Source organism: Gadus macrocephalus, chromosome 3 (assembly GCF_031168955.1).
Source record: "Gadus macrocephalus chromosome 3, ASM3116895v1".
In the NCBI taxonomy this organism is placed as follows: Eukaryota; Metazoa; Chordata; class Actinopteri; order Gadiformes; family Gadidae; genus Gadus; species Gadus macrocephalus.
Window position 1 is genome coordinate 15,281,182 of NC_082384.1, and position 15,000 is coordinate 15,296,181.

General features: G+C 44.2%; 1 protein-coding gene across 1 annotated transcript in view; it reads left to right on the forward strand.

The window, feature by feature from the left end:
• The first annotated feature begins 5,000 nt into the window (after positions 1–5,000).
• Positions 5,001–15,000, forward strand: part of lef1 (lymphoid enhancer-binding factor 1) — a 38,660-nt gene continuing 28,660 nt past the window's right edge. The window contains 3 exon segments of the mRNA XM_060047572.1: positions 5,001–5,960; positions 7,543–7,603; positions 9,460–9,587. Coding sequence (XP_059903555.1) covers positions 5,763–5,960; positions 7,543–7,603; positions 9,460–9,587 — 387 coding nt within the window. The 5' untranslated portion in view covers positions 5,001–5,762.

Here is a 15,000-nt window from a genome sequence, read left to right on the forward strand (position 1 = left end):
TGATGTTGATTCCCGTTGATTCCCATAAATGTTGTGTGTGTGTTGATGGGGGGGGGGGGGGGGGGGGGTAGGTTAGGTTACCATGTGTTCTCTCTCTCTCTCTCTCTCTCTCTCTCTCTCTCTCTCTCTCTCTCTCTCTCTCTCTCTCTCTCTCTCTCTCTCTCTCTCTCTCTCTCTCTCTCTCTCTCTCTCTCTCACTCTCTCTCTCTCTCTCTCTGACAGTGTTATTTTGATTCAGATGTTTGTCCCCCCCATGCATCCCACTCACCCAGACGAAAGCAGTCCACTCGCAGTGTTTAGTGGTCCTTGGAGACCGAGGAACGATGGATCTGAATTAGGATAACGGTAGTCTGTGATCCAGCCGGTTCTCATGTTAAAGCATAACTTCTATAGGGAGTCTGCATGCAGCCCTGGCAGAAAACCAATAACTGCAAGGGGCGGAGTCACGGCATGTTTCCTGTTTTGTTATGGAGATATTCTACTGAAAGGAAATTCATTCGCAGGAGTGGAGGAAGTCGATTTTGTCGATTTTGAAATTATATTTCTACAGTGGCCAGTCTACACAACACGTTTTGCAGTCTACTGTTTGGACACTTTGGATATGACCATCTGCTAAACGACTACACATTAAAGCGACAGAGATGTGCGTAATATTTAAACAACGCCGCTTCACCGAAACCCTCGGACGTCGTTCACGTGGGCCATTATGTTATTATTTCAGCGCGAGAACTCTCCAGAAAGTCTGGGCCTGCGTCTCCCAGCCATCGCTGCTCCATCAAGGAGATAATTTCATTTTAATAACAGCATGTCTGAGCCAGACGCACAAATGCCGTAAATCAACACTTTACAGGGTCGCCTCTTTCTTCTCCTCCTCCTCTTCCTCCACCTCCTCCTGCTCTTCCTCCTCCTCCTCCTCCTCCTACTCCTCCTCCTCTCTGGCCTCCTTCTTTCCTCATACCCCCAAGACACTTTCCTTCCCCGCTACAGAAAGATGACTCACCGCCCACCAATCAAAGAGCACCGGCCAAATGATCACTCACCTTGGACCCGCCTCCCCCCCACCCCAACCACCCCTCAAACCCGTCTTTTGATTTGCTGCCTTTGATAAATGGTGTCTTTTCCCGCTTTAATTGCATAGCCTTTTCATCTTAATGGGAAGTTTGTTTCCTGTCATTTCTTTGGAGATAGATTTGAGCGAGAGGACTATAATCTTTACATCAGGGGGGAAGTGGCTTTGAGTGACAGGCAGGTAGAGTAGAGAGATGGTTTGATGGTTATGTGTAAAATAAGAGGAAAGTGGGGAAAGTGATACTGATGCACACAGTTGCGTATCAAGGTGATTTAAATAGCCCAGAGCTGTGGAGTGCACGTGGAGGCACCCGCATGCATGCATACACACACACACACACACACACACACACACACACACACACACACACACACACACACACACACACACACACACACACGTGTGTGTGTGTAGACACACATACTATATGTGCAGCATACACACACGGTGTGTGTGCTCACACACACACACACACACCCTAACACACACACAAGCACACACACACACACAGACCCACAGACACACACACACACACACACACACACACACACACACACACACACACAAACACACACACACACACACACACACACACACACACACACACACACACACACACACACACACACACACACACACACACACACACACACACATGCAAACAAACAGAGTTAATTAGGGTGAGTCTTGTTTGAAGTAAGATGTTGCACTTAAAAATAGCACCGCCAAAAATAAATAATACAGGCCATCCACAATAGCAGATCTGGAACTAATCTTTTATGATAAAATAAAAACAACTGAGCACTTTGTCCCACACACATCTATCAAATCTTTTATTATATGCCATACACTTCTAACCCAGGTCAAAATTCAGTTACATGCTGATTAATACGTTAAAAAACAACAACTGAAGAGATTCCCTCTAAAATGTATGCATATATATATATATTTTTTATTATGTTTATTGACTTTGTTTCGAATCGTCCGCTACCAATCTCATAGTTGCTGCTTCAGGGCAGAAAAACGAAACGTTGTATGGATGGAATATGCAACGAGCGGAGGCCCATTCCTGCATGGTCTCTTTATGATATAACATGAAAAATGTAGTAGCTTAACTGAGAGACAACTATATTCAGGTCACAGCCCAGCTGGATGTCTTCCTTTTCATGTGAGATCCAGAGGGGTCACTCTTATGAACTCATTAAGAGAGAAATGCTAATGCACCACGGTTTCCTGCTCTTTCTCTTTCTCTTCGTCTTCGAACTCATCCCCTGCACTCAAAACTTCAACGGTTACTTTAGCATTCTCTGCTGCAGTGCAGAGAATTCAGGCGGTTCTCAGCTGGGAATAACGTGTGGTTCCGACAAAACCAGGCCCTTTGTAAGGGTGGGAGAGAAAAAGTATTTTGTTGTGCTTGCGTTAATGTCCGACATGAAACTATTCAAGTTGAAGTCAAAAAAAAAATTGTGGCCATAAAATAGGCTGGTTTTGCATTAACTGGCGTGTTGATGAGTAGAAATATTGTAAATGTTTTTCTGGTCCCGGAATCAAAACGTAAATAGCTTAGATCAGCATTCTGTGGAGGGGAACTTTTGACCCCCCCCCCCCCACCCCCCCTCCCCTCCCCTGCGATTCTGTGTTCAATCAGGAGCATCTCCAGATCTGGTAGGAAAAGAGCTGTTGTGGACCCTGGGTCTTGCTGCTCCTGCAGTACACAGGGGGTGTGGTGGGGGGGGGGGGGGGGGAGTCACGTAACTTCCCACTGGGTCGCCCCCCTAATGCCCCCTCCCCCCATGATAATACCGTCTAAACATAACGCACCCTGTCAAATACCCGGTTTGAAAGTAGTCATATCAGATGATATGTGAAGAGATTGGTTTCTGGATCATTTGTTCTTGGTTACTTTCATACATAATAGGGGGTAGGACTGCGTCTTAGAAAGAAACTAAAACAAATAAACACTAAGAAACAATAGCTGTTTAATTATTTAACTATATGAATGGGTTAGTGCAGATTCCTTTGAATTAATATATCAATGTGATTCTATCACTTATATTAACTCACTCTACTGTATGTAGATACATATCTTGACATAAATAAAGAAGAAGGAAATAAATAAATAAATAAATAAGGAAAGAAAGAAAGGAATATATAAAAAGCTCACATAAATACTACAAGATATAGCCTATCGAAATTCGATAAAATAGGTCACGCATTTTTCTGTAGGCCTATTGCAGTTTAATCCTGCTGGATTTAACGCAGCGCTGTATTTTAAATTGTATGCTTGGCTAAAAAGGAGACATTTCAATGACTAATTGAATTAAAGATGTATCGAATATTATTGTAAGCTAACAGTTTCAATAAAACACAGTGAAGTCAAACTAACGCAAAGGAATTTCACTAGAGTAAAAACAAGAAGAAAAGGAAAATAAATGCAAAACGGATTTTTAATGAAAGCCATAGTTGTTTAGGTTTGTCTGTGTGAAATCGTACTAATTAACTCTGTGTGTTTTAGTTAGTGTGCGTGTGTTAGCGTGCGTCCTTCCGTGCATGCACGTGTGCGTGTATGCGTGTATGTGTGTGTATGTTTGTGCACGCGCGTGCGTGCGCGAGCGAATTTTCTGCTATACTTTGGAATGCGGCCAGTCTCGGTTCTTTTGAATCCACACTCGGTTCCAAAACCCAGGCCTTTGATCTTTTTCGCTGTCTCCTTACCCGGAAGAGAACCCTTGCCTTCTCTCTCAGCTGGGATGAACGCACACGTGGAAATGTTGGCCCGGCTCCACACTCATACCAAATTTAGTCATACAAAGGCGAAGGAGAGTGAGGGGGGGGGGGGGGGGGGGGGGGAACTGAGGATGAAAGAGCCAGCCGCCAGAAGATCAAAGGCAGCCCCGACTCCGCCCGCTAACCCCTCCTCCGTGCTTTATAAAGATCTGCCTCACAATCCAAAGTTATTCTCACGCAACCTCACCACCAGCACACACAGAAACACACTAGTGCGTGTCTCTGTTATTATTTCCCCCTCTTTTCTTATGAAACACTTCCGAGTTTAAGGGACATTCTTTTGTGTTGCTGGCAAAAAGCAGCTACAATGCGTAAACGTTTAAAAAGATTAATACTTTAAATGTAAACAATTAAAAAACGTCCTTAAATTGATTGATTATTCATATCATGGTGTTACGGTATTTTTCAACATAATGCTACATTTAGTTATAGGCTTTAACAGACAATTCTTTCGTTTACATTCGTTTTCATTTCCATTTTTATGGCGGATGGTATGGGCGGTATGGGAGAATAAACTAGACTATATGAGTTACGAAACAATATATTTACTTTGAATGTAGGCCTATCTAGTGTAGGATTGGAGAAGGTGAAAGAGTGGATATAAAAAAATTGCAATGTTTAAAAACAATGATAATCAAATTACAACCAACCACATGTTTTTCTTTAAGTGTATTTCCTTTTGTGTTTATTATAAATGGGAATAATATACTCGAATCTAGACATTCAAGATAACATAGCCTATACGTTACGCTGTTTGGTAGATCTCAAATGGGATAAAGGCCTGTGTTGTTTGTTTGTTTGTTTGGGTTGTGAGGCTGTGCCTATAGCACATTTTCAGCATTTATTTCTTGTCCGGAAACAACCCCCCCCCCCCCAAAAAAAAGGCAACCATTCTCTGAACATTAACTGTGTTCTAGGTAGAGAAACTTACATCTGTGTTATTTATTGTTTTAACACATTAGTGATTCTGTCGGTACCGTCGCTGTCTTCCCTCCGCCCATCGCCTCCTCCACTGTCTCCCCATTTGTTGTGAGCGGTGTATAAATCTCTACCCTCGCGCTCTCCCGAGTGTCAATCGTCGTGGTGTCAATCAGAGCGCCGATTTTCCTTTCATCTTTCCTCGCTGTGTGCGCGAGTAGGATCAGCGCGAGAGAGGGAGAAGGAGGAGGAGGAGGAGGTGGGAGGAGGAGGGAAGACCTACATTACCAACACACACACTCACACACACTCGTTACATTACTCTCGGAGCACTGCTCCAGCTAGGAAGTCGGTCTGCGGCGCTTTCCTCCTCTTATCCTTTTGGTTTTACGACTTTTGATTTCGATCTCCTTTCAGTTGAAGGATGTATTTTATGTCAGTCGGTGATTTATTATAGGTAGCGGGATTGTCTAAGAAGTATTTCTGCGACCATTCTTCATAAACCGCGCATCACAGTTGACTTTTAATTCACGGTTTAATTCACGTAAGGACTGGTTATCCAGTAGGACCACCGGCCACCGAGGGACATATTTTTACTTATCAGAACCCACTTTTACTTTTTTTTTCTGGAGCAAGTTTATTTCGCAGAGACCTCCTCGGCGTACTGAACTGGTAGCCTATGATGACATTTTAACTTGTGCGTTCTCAAAGTGCCGCTGCTCCAGCGAGCACCCATCACCCTTCATACCACCCTCAGTTTGTTGTATTTAGCGCGAGGCGCCTTCGTAGTAGCCTGCTATTTGAGGAGACAGCACGAGCGGACACTCCCCTGTCGCTTTGATCAGAAACACTAACAACGTGCGCGCACGCTGTTTTGAAAGATCGGTTGCGGTGACGCAGCCAGGACGATTTCCACTCTCCAGGTTGGGATTTCTCGGTGAGCTTGTTCCTCCGTTTGGTAAGTTCCAGAGCTGTCTGAACCGCCACCATGCCACAGTTAGCAGGCGGAGGTGACCCGGAGCTCTGCGCCACGGACGAGATGATCGCCTTTAAAGACGAGGGAGACCCACAAAACGAACAGATCTTCGCTGAACTCAGTAACTCAGAGGAAGAGGGGGACTTGGCGGATATCAAGTCATCGTTAGTGAACGAGTCAGAGTCGAGTCCAAACAGCAACAGTCATGATGTAAGTATTTCCATGACTCACCTGTGAGTCTATAGGAGATTATAACTGTTCAGCACTGATAGGCAAAAAATAATAATTCGTATGAAAAGCATTGGTCGACACTCCACTTGGGAGTAGCCTACTATGTTCCGGACACAAGTGTTTAGGATTTGCGAATTGGCGATGGGATGACCAGAGAAGGCCTCAAAGATGTCAAAATTGATGTAATTGTTTAAATAAGACAACCTGGCCGTGGTTCACCTTATTTCTAATATAGTTTAAACACAGAGCAATGACAACAAGGGAGCTCAAGTGGAAAAGTGGTATTTTGGAAATCTGCATAAAAGATCGAAGGACAAAAATAAAAAATATAGGCCTAGGTGACAAATTGTTAGTCATTTGTGTGTTTCTATTGTACATTTATTATAATTATGAGTACGATGCCTTTAGGAATTATTATGGTGGCTCATCTCCCTTGATTAAACATTTACTTTTCTTAAATGAAATAAATAAGTGACAAAAATGAAATAGAAAAAGCTGTGGAATAGTCACCTCAAAACGATATGTTTTATATTCTAAGGCCACGTATTAATTCGGGAAAAATATTTTCATTTGGAAAAAATCCAATAAAATTGAAATCATTAAATTAATCAAATTCATGAATTATTTTCGAACATACGTGGGAAGTGGGCATTCAGCTTCTCCTTGCCATCTCTTTCTAACACACACAAACACGCACACACACACACACACACACACACACACACGCACACACACACACAGACAGAATTACAAAATTAAAAAGATATTCACGTTTTGGAAATTCACGCATGCTTTTTTTTCCTGCTCTCTTTATAATTTGTTTCGCCACCATGCCTGGATATTTTCCATTCATGCCCTTGCCTTGTTCCCCCACCAGAAGGTTTTTTCTCTTGTGTCATTAACCATCCCTTAATGAAAAATGGCTTCCTCCTGACTGAGACGGTACACAAGCGTTAACAAATGTCATAGCGGCTCGCGAGGGGGCAGAATGTTAATGAGGAGTGTGTGGAAGTTCCCAGACGCAGCGTGAGTTCCCTACGGGGGGGTTGAACTCCCAAAAAGAAGGTCCTCTCCCCAATTCTGCTTTGACTGGAGCAGGGAAATGGGTGTGCAAGATTCCTGCAAATGTGCTTTTTTTACTGGGTGGGTGGGAAGGACGGGTGGGGTGAAGCATTTTTAAGCACTTTTTACTTTTTGTAAAATGTTTACTTAAATTTGGATTTGATTTTCCCCTACTCAATGTAGGCCTTGGTAAGAAAGGCGGTATCGTGTCATGATTTTAACGGAATTATCTGTGCCAAAAATATGAAGGCATTATTGTGCATTCATAGTATCTCGTAAATTCTGTTTGTGTCTGTAAATGTGTTTGTATGTCACTGTGTTTATGTGTCACTGTGTTCGTATGCGACCGACAGAGTATAGGGACGAACCTGCTCTTTGCATCACTGTTTGCAGGTGTTAAACAATAGCAACATGGTCTCAGTGTCTAACTGTGAACTTTGATACATCTTAATAAACACTGTACTAATGTTACACGACAATATCTATTCCTTTCCCTCAGGGTGGCAGACAGTCAATGCAAGACTCGTATCACGAAAAACACAGAGATCTTTCTGATGACGGTAAGTGACCAACGGGGCTTAACTGTGAAACGTCCCTTCCTTGAATCAAAACAACGATAGCACCAACTTATAAACCAACAGCCAAACAACAACAACTTCTGGAGTTTATTCCCTGTTCTGGGTTGAGAGTGAGATTTTTTGGAAAACCTAGTATCAATGCAGAAGGTATCAGTCACACTCTTGGCCTCTGTTCTTATCAGTGTTTCTCTCTCCTGGTCTCTCTCCCATCTCTGTCTCTCTCTCTGTGATGGATGCTCTGATAACTGATAATCTTCTAGATCGCAGGCTAGTTAGGACATGTCACAAGCCCTCATTGGGACCACACCTTTTTTACCCACCTAGAAGTTAGTGGTGTTCTGTTTTCAGATAACAAAAGTTAGAGGAGGAAATGTACCAAATTAGCATTTTGAAATCATGCCCTAAATAATTAAAGGCTGGTTATACAAAATCTAAATAATAAAATGTTTCTCTTCTTGGCACTGTTGCTATTATACACCATCTTTATACTGATGAGTCGATAGCTTGTTTTTGTATTCATAGTAAGTTTATGTAGGCTCCTATTTGTATTTTCAGTTAGCTTGTGTATTTGTATCTATGGTTAGCTGAAATATTGCAAGCTAATGTGTTTGTAGTTTTAGATAGCTGAAGTATTCTTTGGCTAGTTCATGTAATTGTATTTAAATTTAGCTAAACTATGGCAAGCTAGGAATATTTTTAGATAGTCTATTTGTGCTCATAGTTAGCTGCAGTGTGGCTAGGTAATGTATTAGTAGGCATAGTTATAGTTAGCTGGAGTGTGGCTAAATAATGTATTAGTAGGCCTAGTTATAGTTAGCTGAAGTGTGGCTTGTATTAGTATTTATCATGGGACTGATTGGTGGCCTGTTGACTGTCCGGGCTGTGGCCTCACTGCTACGGGGTCACGACCTAGCCTTCAGAAGAAGTGTGTCTCTTTGTTCCCCATTCAATGCTGACAAACAACACCCTCTCTATCACCACGCACGCACACACACGCACACACACACACACACACACACACACACACACACACACACACACACACACACACACACACACACACACACACACACACACACACACACACACACACACACACACACACACACACACACACAAACACAGGTATTCTTATTATCCAGCATATGGCTGAATATTGAGTGGTGTTGTAACAGGGGGCCTCAAGTACAGGGGCCCCCGCCCACCCCAGCCCTGCCCTCCGGCCCCTCGTTAGACCGAAGGCCTGGTGCAGCGTCTGGGCGTGCTCTGTTTTGACGCAGTCTGTATGTTCTTCTAATTGCCGCTAATTGGCACAGAGGGGCTCCATTGTTGCGGTCCGTCGTAGGGCGCTACTCTCTGAGACGGGGGAAGAAAGAGAGAGCGAGAGAAAAGGGCCACAAACAAAAGGCCGCCGCCATGCAGGGGGCCTCCGGGTCAAAGCGATCGACAGCGATATCATTATAGCGTTCCGGCGTGTTTTTGTTTTTTTCTTATCGAGGGATCCCGTGTGTTTGTTATGACAAGACGTTGATTGAGCGCAACAAACAATTTGACTGATGTTTGTGGATTTTTTTCTTCGTCTGTTAAACACACCATTGTGTTCCAATAGAGAACGTGTTGAATACAGAATAAATAAAAGCAAAACAAGCAAAAATGTTTTGATGATGCATGAAAGGTTACAATGGAAATATTTAGTCCCTCTCGGCGCTCTTCAATTTGTAGCCCTTACACACACACACACACACACACACACACACACACACACACACACACACACACACACACACACACACACACACACAAAGAAGTGACGCTCGTGTTGTATCCCCGTGACGCAGGGAAACTGCAGGACCTGTACAGTAAAGGCCACCCGTACAATGGCTACCCGGGGTACATCATGATGACCAACATGAGCAACGACTCCTACATGAACAACGGCTCCATGTCACCGCCCATGGGACGAACGGTCAGTACCTCAACCCTCCTCCTCCACCGTCCATACACTCAGGCGCCAGATCAAATGCAAGACCTAGCGGTTCATTCTGGGAAAATACACTACTACTGGCAGAATGTGTTGAATAAAATACCTTTTCTATTCTAATGCTGAACATAAGTGTGACATTGGTTGCTTTAAATCGAATTTCACAAAATATTTTAAAGCATTAGGCACTTCTTATTGAGTTTAATAATTAGAAGTAATATAATATGAATAATATAATGTATGTATAATAGCTAAATCGATGTGTGTTGTCTGATATATATACTCAGGCATGAAACTACATTTTATCAACTCGTATGCATATAATGTATGTAATAATTATGTATTTATTATCAACCTTAAGCATTTCTGTGAGTGATTCCCAGATCTGTCTTTGTTTATTGTCGTGTATTACCATTTTCATTTTTATCTTTCCTCCGATCGCTATAAGCAACTTTTGCAAAACAAGATGTCTGCTATATTTTCCACCATCAAAAATCCACCAGTCATCTCATCTCGTCTTGAGATCTTAAGCAATGCTCATCTACTATTAGTAAAGTAATCCCTGCTGTTAGAGTCCGGAACGTTCTCGGGGCATTACAGTAGACGGTACCGTGTCTGTGGGGCTGTTTATCTGGACGTCTCCAGGCACGTCCAGTGTGTGTGCGCGGTGGTCGGGACTCGTGGCCCAGCGATGGTATTCATTTCAGGGCCGGCTGTAGTGACTCTGGGCTTCCTCTGTCTGCACCGGCAAAGAGAGCCACTCAACGTAGGGCACTCCCGCAGCTGTTCGCCCTCTTAATCCTGTTTTATGTCAGTGTGTGTGTTTGTCAGTGTGTGTGTGTGTGTGTGTATGTGTGGGGGTGTCTGAGACATGGGCAGACGTCATCTTCTGACTAGCCACATGGTTTAACGTCTCTTAAAATATTGAGTCTGACCTTTTTGAATTATAATAAAAATCTTGTGACATTCAGCGTTAAATAGTAGGAATACATTTTGAGTAAAGTATTTAGTAAAGCTGAGGTATGAAGAGATGGAGGACTCGGGCCTTGTGTTTCGCTCCCATATAATAAAATAGGCTGGTTTATCAAAACGGGGATATGATGCTTGTCATATAATAGAGTAGATAACCAGTGTCCTTGGCATCCCCCCCCCCCTACACACACAATATTTTCCCTCAAATGTAATGTTCAGGCTTTTAATGTGAAAGATCTGTATCGGAACCAGCTGCAGCTCCAGACGAGTGAAACCTGCCTGTGATGCAGATGAAGGGAAATGGGTCATTCACTCGCTGTCACAATCTCTCAGGGACCCGCTTTAGTTTCCTTCACTGTGACAGATTTGTATTTATTTGTTTTCCTTCTTTTGGTTTCTCCCAAAAAGCACTCCTCCCCTTCACCCCATGCTGAAGTATAACAGTAGTCATCTTCCTCACTTATCCAATAAAACCAAAAACTGTTGTGGTTTTTTAGGTGGAATCTATTGGATACGTTTCCCTTACCCTCACCACCCTTCTCTCTCCCTCTCTCTCCTTCTCTCTCCCTCTCTCTCTCTCTCTCTCTCTCTCTCTATCCCTCTCTGTCTCTCTCTCTGCCATAACTCTCTCTCTCAGTCTCCCTCTCTCTCTCCCTCTCTCTCTCTCTCTCTCTCTCTCTCTCTCTCTCTCTCTCTCTCTCTCTCTCTCTCTGCCATAACCACCACAGCCTCCCCATCTCTATCTCCATCTCCAGGTCTGGGATCGGTTTTCCTCCCCCAGATCAAAGGCTTGTTCTTCTCTGCTCCTTCTCCTTCATCTCACCCCAGCCCAAACCCCACCAATCCTCTAGCCGCCCCCCCCCCCTCCCCCTCATTCCCCAACCACTCACCCACAACCTCCAAGCAGCCTCCTAGTTGATTTATATCAACCACAGCGTTCGTGTTGCACAGCGTGTAGGAAGAGGGTTATTAATCTTCACGATTTGATTGGTTCTCTCATTCATTCATTCATTCATTCATTCATTCATTAATGTTAGAGGTCAGGTCTACAAACCTTCTATGATGATTTCAGGAGATGGAATCTTCCAGAGGTTTAAATTCGTCTTTGGAGTTTTGAAGGAGAGAGGGAGAGAGAAAAAATGCATTGCAGTGTGACCGGGGCAAGTTGTCAGTTACTAACAAGGAGGAGGGGGGGGTTGGGGTGTTTAGTAATTGTGAACAGTTGGGAATTAACATTATTCCATACTTGGCTGATGTGGTTTCTCTCAGCCGAGCCACATGAAAGCACAACTGCATGCCTGCCATCTACAACTGCTGCTATTAGAAACCCAAGTGGCTTTTTAAGTCTTACGGAATTCGTTCAGTTTGGACGCACCTTTTTTTTCTCTTCTAGTTACTCACGTTTTTTATTTGTTTACACAAGGCCCACGTGCGTCCTATGGGTGGAAGGTTTCAAAGGAAAGAAGGAGAATTATTCGATTTTGAGTTCAATGCACGGCTGGATGGCATATGCGGTTGTCTCTCTTCTACACTTTTGGTAGATTATGGAAGTAGCCCACTTTTATAGTGGTCAAATGTGGATCCATGTTTTTGCGTGTCACCGTTCAATGATTGAATGAGTGTGTGTAATTGATCATTCTTAGGAAGAAAACGTAATTATAATTACAATTATTGTCTCAGAAGGTGCTGTGAAAGGGAGTGCATTATTTGTGGTAGGGATGACGAAATATATTGTATACAGAATGTTTTTGAATAACAAAAAACGCTTGTTGTGGTTGGAAGCTTGGAAGTCTCTCCCTCTTTCCCGTCCTTGGACGTTTCTATCTTTAGTCTCTTACTTTCCTCTCTATCTTCTCCTCTACCTGTCCCTATCTCTAGCCTCTCGCCCTCTCCTCCCTCTCCTTGTCTCTATCTCCCTCCGGCCTCTCTCTCGATCCATCTTGCCTCTCTTTCTTTCCTTTCCTCTCTATCTTCTCTCTCTCTCTCTCTCTCTCTCTGTCCTCCCTCTCCTCTCCTTGTCTGTATCTCTCCAGTTTCTCTCATTCTGTCCATCTCGCCTCTTTCTCTAGCCTCTCCTCTCCATCTCTAGCCTCCCTCTTTCTCGAATTCCCTCCCTCTCTCTATCTTCTCCTCTCCTCTCCTTGTCTCTATCTCGCCTGGTCTCTCTTCTCTCTCTCTCTCCCTCCCTCCCTGAGTCTGTCGCTCTCTGAACCGCATGGCATCACGGAGGCTACTGTGCACGGCTTCCCTTTGAAGTGGCGCGGAAACGTGACGGATGTGCTCGGCAGCGCCGCGCAGCGTGGAATCACTAACCCGGGCTTACCTAACGGGATTTACGCAGAGCACTTTCGCCCCTCTCTCTATCTCGCCCCTCTCTCTCTCGCCCCCTCTCCCCCCTCTCGCCCCTCCGGTGGCTCGTGTGCCCCGGCCAAGGCCCCCGGCCTCGCCGCCCCGGGCCCTTATTAAAGTCGAGGACGGGCAAATAGCACAATTATTGTTGTTGAATTCAACTCTCATTCTGGAGTGGTCTACGTGAATATCTAATGCTACATGCTTTTGGTATCTGCCATCTCGTAGTCACGAAGTGACCTACTTTTGGGGCTGCATCAAATCCATCCGTCATCCATTGCTTTGGACTAGCAGCAAACGGAATGGGAGCTGGTGAGCATTGTGTTGATCTGTCATCTGCTGTGCAGGTCCGACAAACAGCCGGACGTGCGTGCACGTGTGTGTGCATATGCGTGTGCGTTTGCGTGTGTGTGTGTGTGTGTGAATGCTTGGTGTGTGTGTGCGTGTGTGTGTGTGTGTATGTATGTGTGTGTGTATGTGCATATGTGTGTGTGTGCGTGGATGTTTATATGTGTCTGCGTGCACGTGTGTGTGTATGTGTGTGTTTGTGTGTGTTTGTGTGTGTGTGTGTGTGTGTGTGTGTGTGTGTGTGTGTGTGTGTGTGTGTGTGTGTGTGTGTGTGTGTGAGAGAGAGAGATCATGAGAGGGGGACCTCACACACAGAACGAACACCCTTCTCTCAGGCCCATTTGAAGTGTTGCTGATGCGCTGTAAATGGTACACAGTTAACACCATCTCTCTCCCCCTCTCCCTCCCTCCAAGTCCTGTGCTCTGTGCATGGTGACATGTTTGTTCCATATGTCCTGCCCTAATGGCCTCCATGTGGTTGCAGTTGCCTTATCAATGTCTTTGAACCGGTTAAATTAAGCTTGTCAGGGTGAGTGACTGCACTATTCTCCGTAGTGTGAGAAGAACAAAACGAAGACATAGACCTGCAGTGGGACTGAGAATTAGATGTTAGAGATGGGGAATCTTTGTTAATATTTAGTATTATACTGATTTGCTTGAGAACAGGGATGTACAGTATATAAACAGGCAGGTTTTGCGTTGAGATTTGTTTGTCTTTTTTTCTTTTTACAAGTTAACCCACCAGTTCCAATTTGCCCTTTGATCGGGCGGGTGTTTTTTTGTTTTTCTACATCACTTATCGATGACAATATTTCTTAACCTCTCATCATCTTTTTTCCTAATAAGGACGAGGATAGGAACCAACCACTGAAACCGCCAACGATGAGTGATTAGCGTACGATCATTATTATTATTATTTGTTGGCTTCATGTTAGAGAACAAGTCTTGACGTAACGTGAAGTCATTTTAAAAGATGAACGCAAGCTTCCTACGGCTCAACCCTAAATCTCACTTTCCTCATTGTCCAGCCATCAAACGACATCAGAGTGTTTTATTTCGTCCTTTTATCGCCCTGACCTAGAGCAGGCTAACTCTAATGTCCGCCTCGGCTAGCTGAGAGTGGCGGTCTTGTTCGCTAGCTTGCCGTATGAAGGGGAAAATACGGCCACCGCTAAAGGGCTCAAACATTGGGGGCGAAGCCCACCGGCTGTGTCCGGACTTCAGAGAGGCTAAAAACAGCCCTCTCATTGTCCAAAAAAAACCAGAGGAACGGCGCCATGATCAATAGCAGCACTGTGTCCTATGAAGTCGGTCAGTCTCTCTCCTCTCTCTCTCTCTCTCTCTCTCTCTCTCTCTCTCTCTCTCTCTCTCTCTCTCTCTCTCTCTCTCTCTCTCTCTCTCTCTCTCTCTCTCTCTCTCTCTCACTCTCTCTTCTTTCTATGTGTCTCTCTCTCCCTCGATTGCTTCATCTTTTCCACCATATATATCAATGCTTTTTTTTAGCTCATTATTTTATTCTGCGTCATTATTTTATTAGGCGGTTGAAGAGGCTCACGTGCACTGCGTCGATCTGACTGGTATCGGAGCGGTTCAAATATTAATGGCCCCCAGTTTGGGAAGATGATGCTAGTTGGCAGTACAAAGGGTGACTTTTCGCCATGAGGTGCTGGAAGCTACCCCAGTCGAAGTCAGTCAATGGATGAAGCTCGCCTTTTTCCTTTTATTCAGA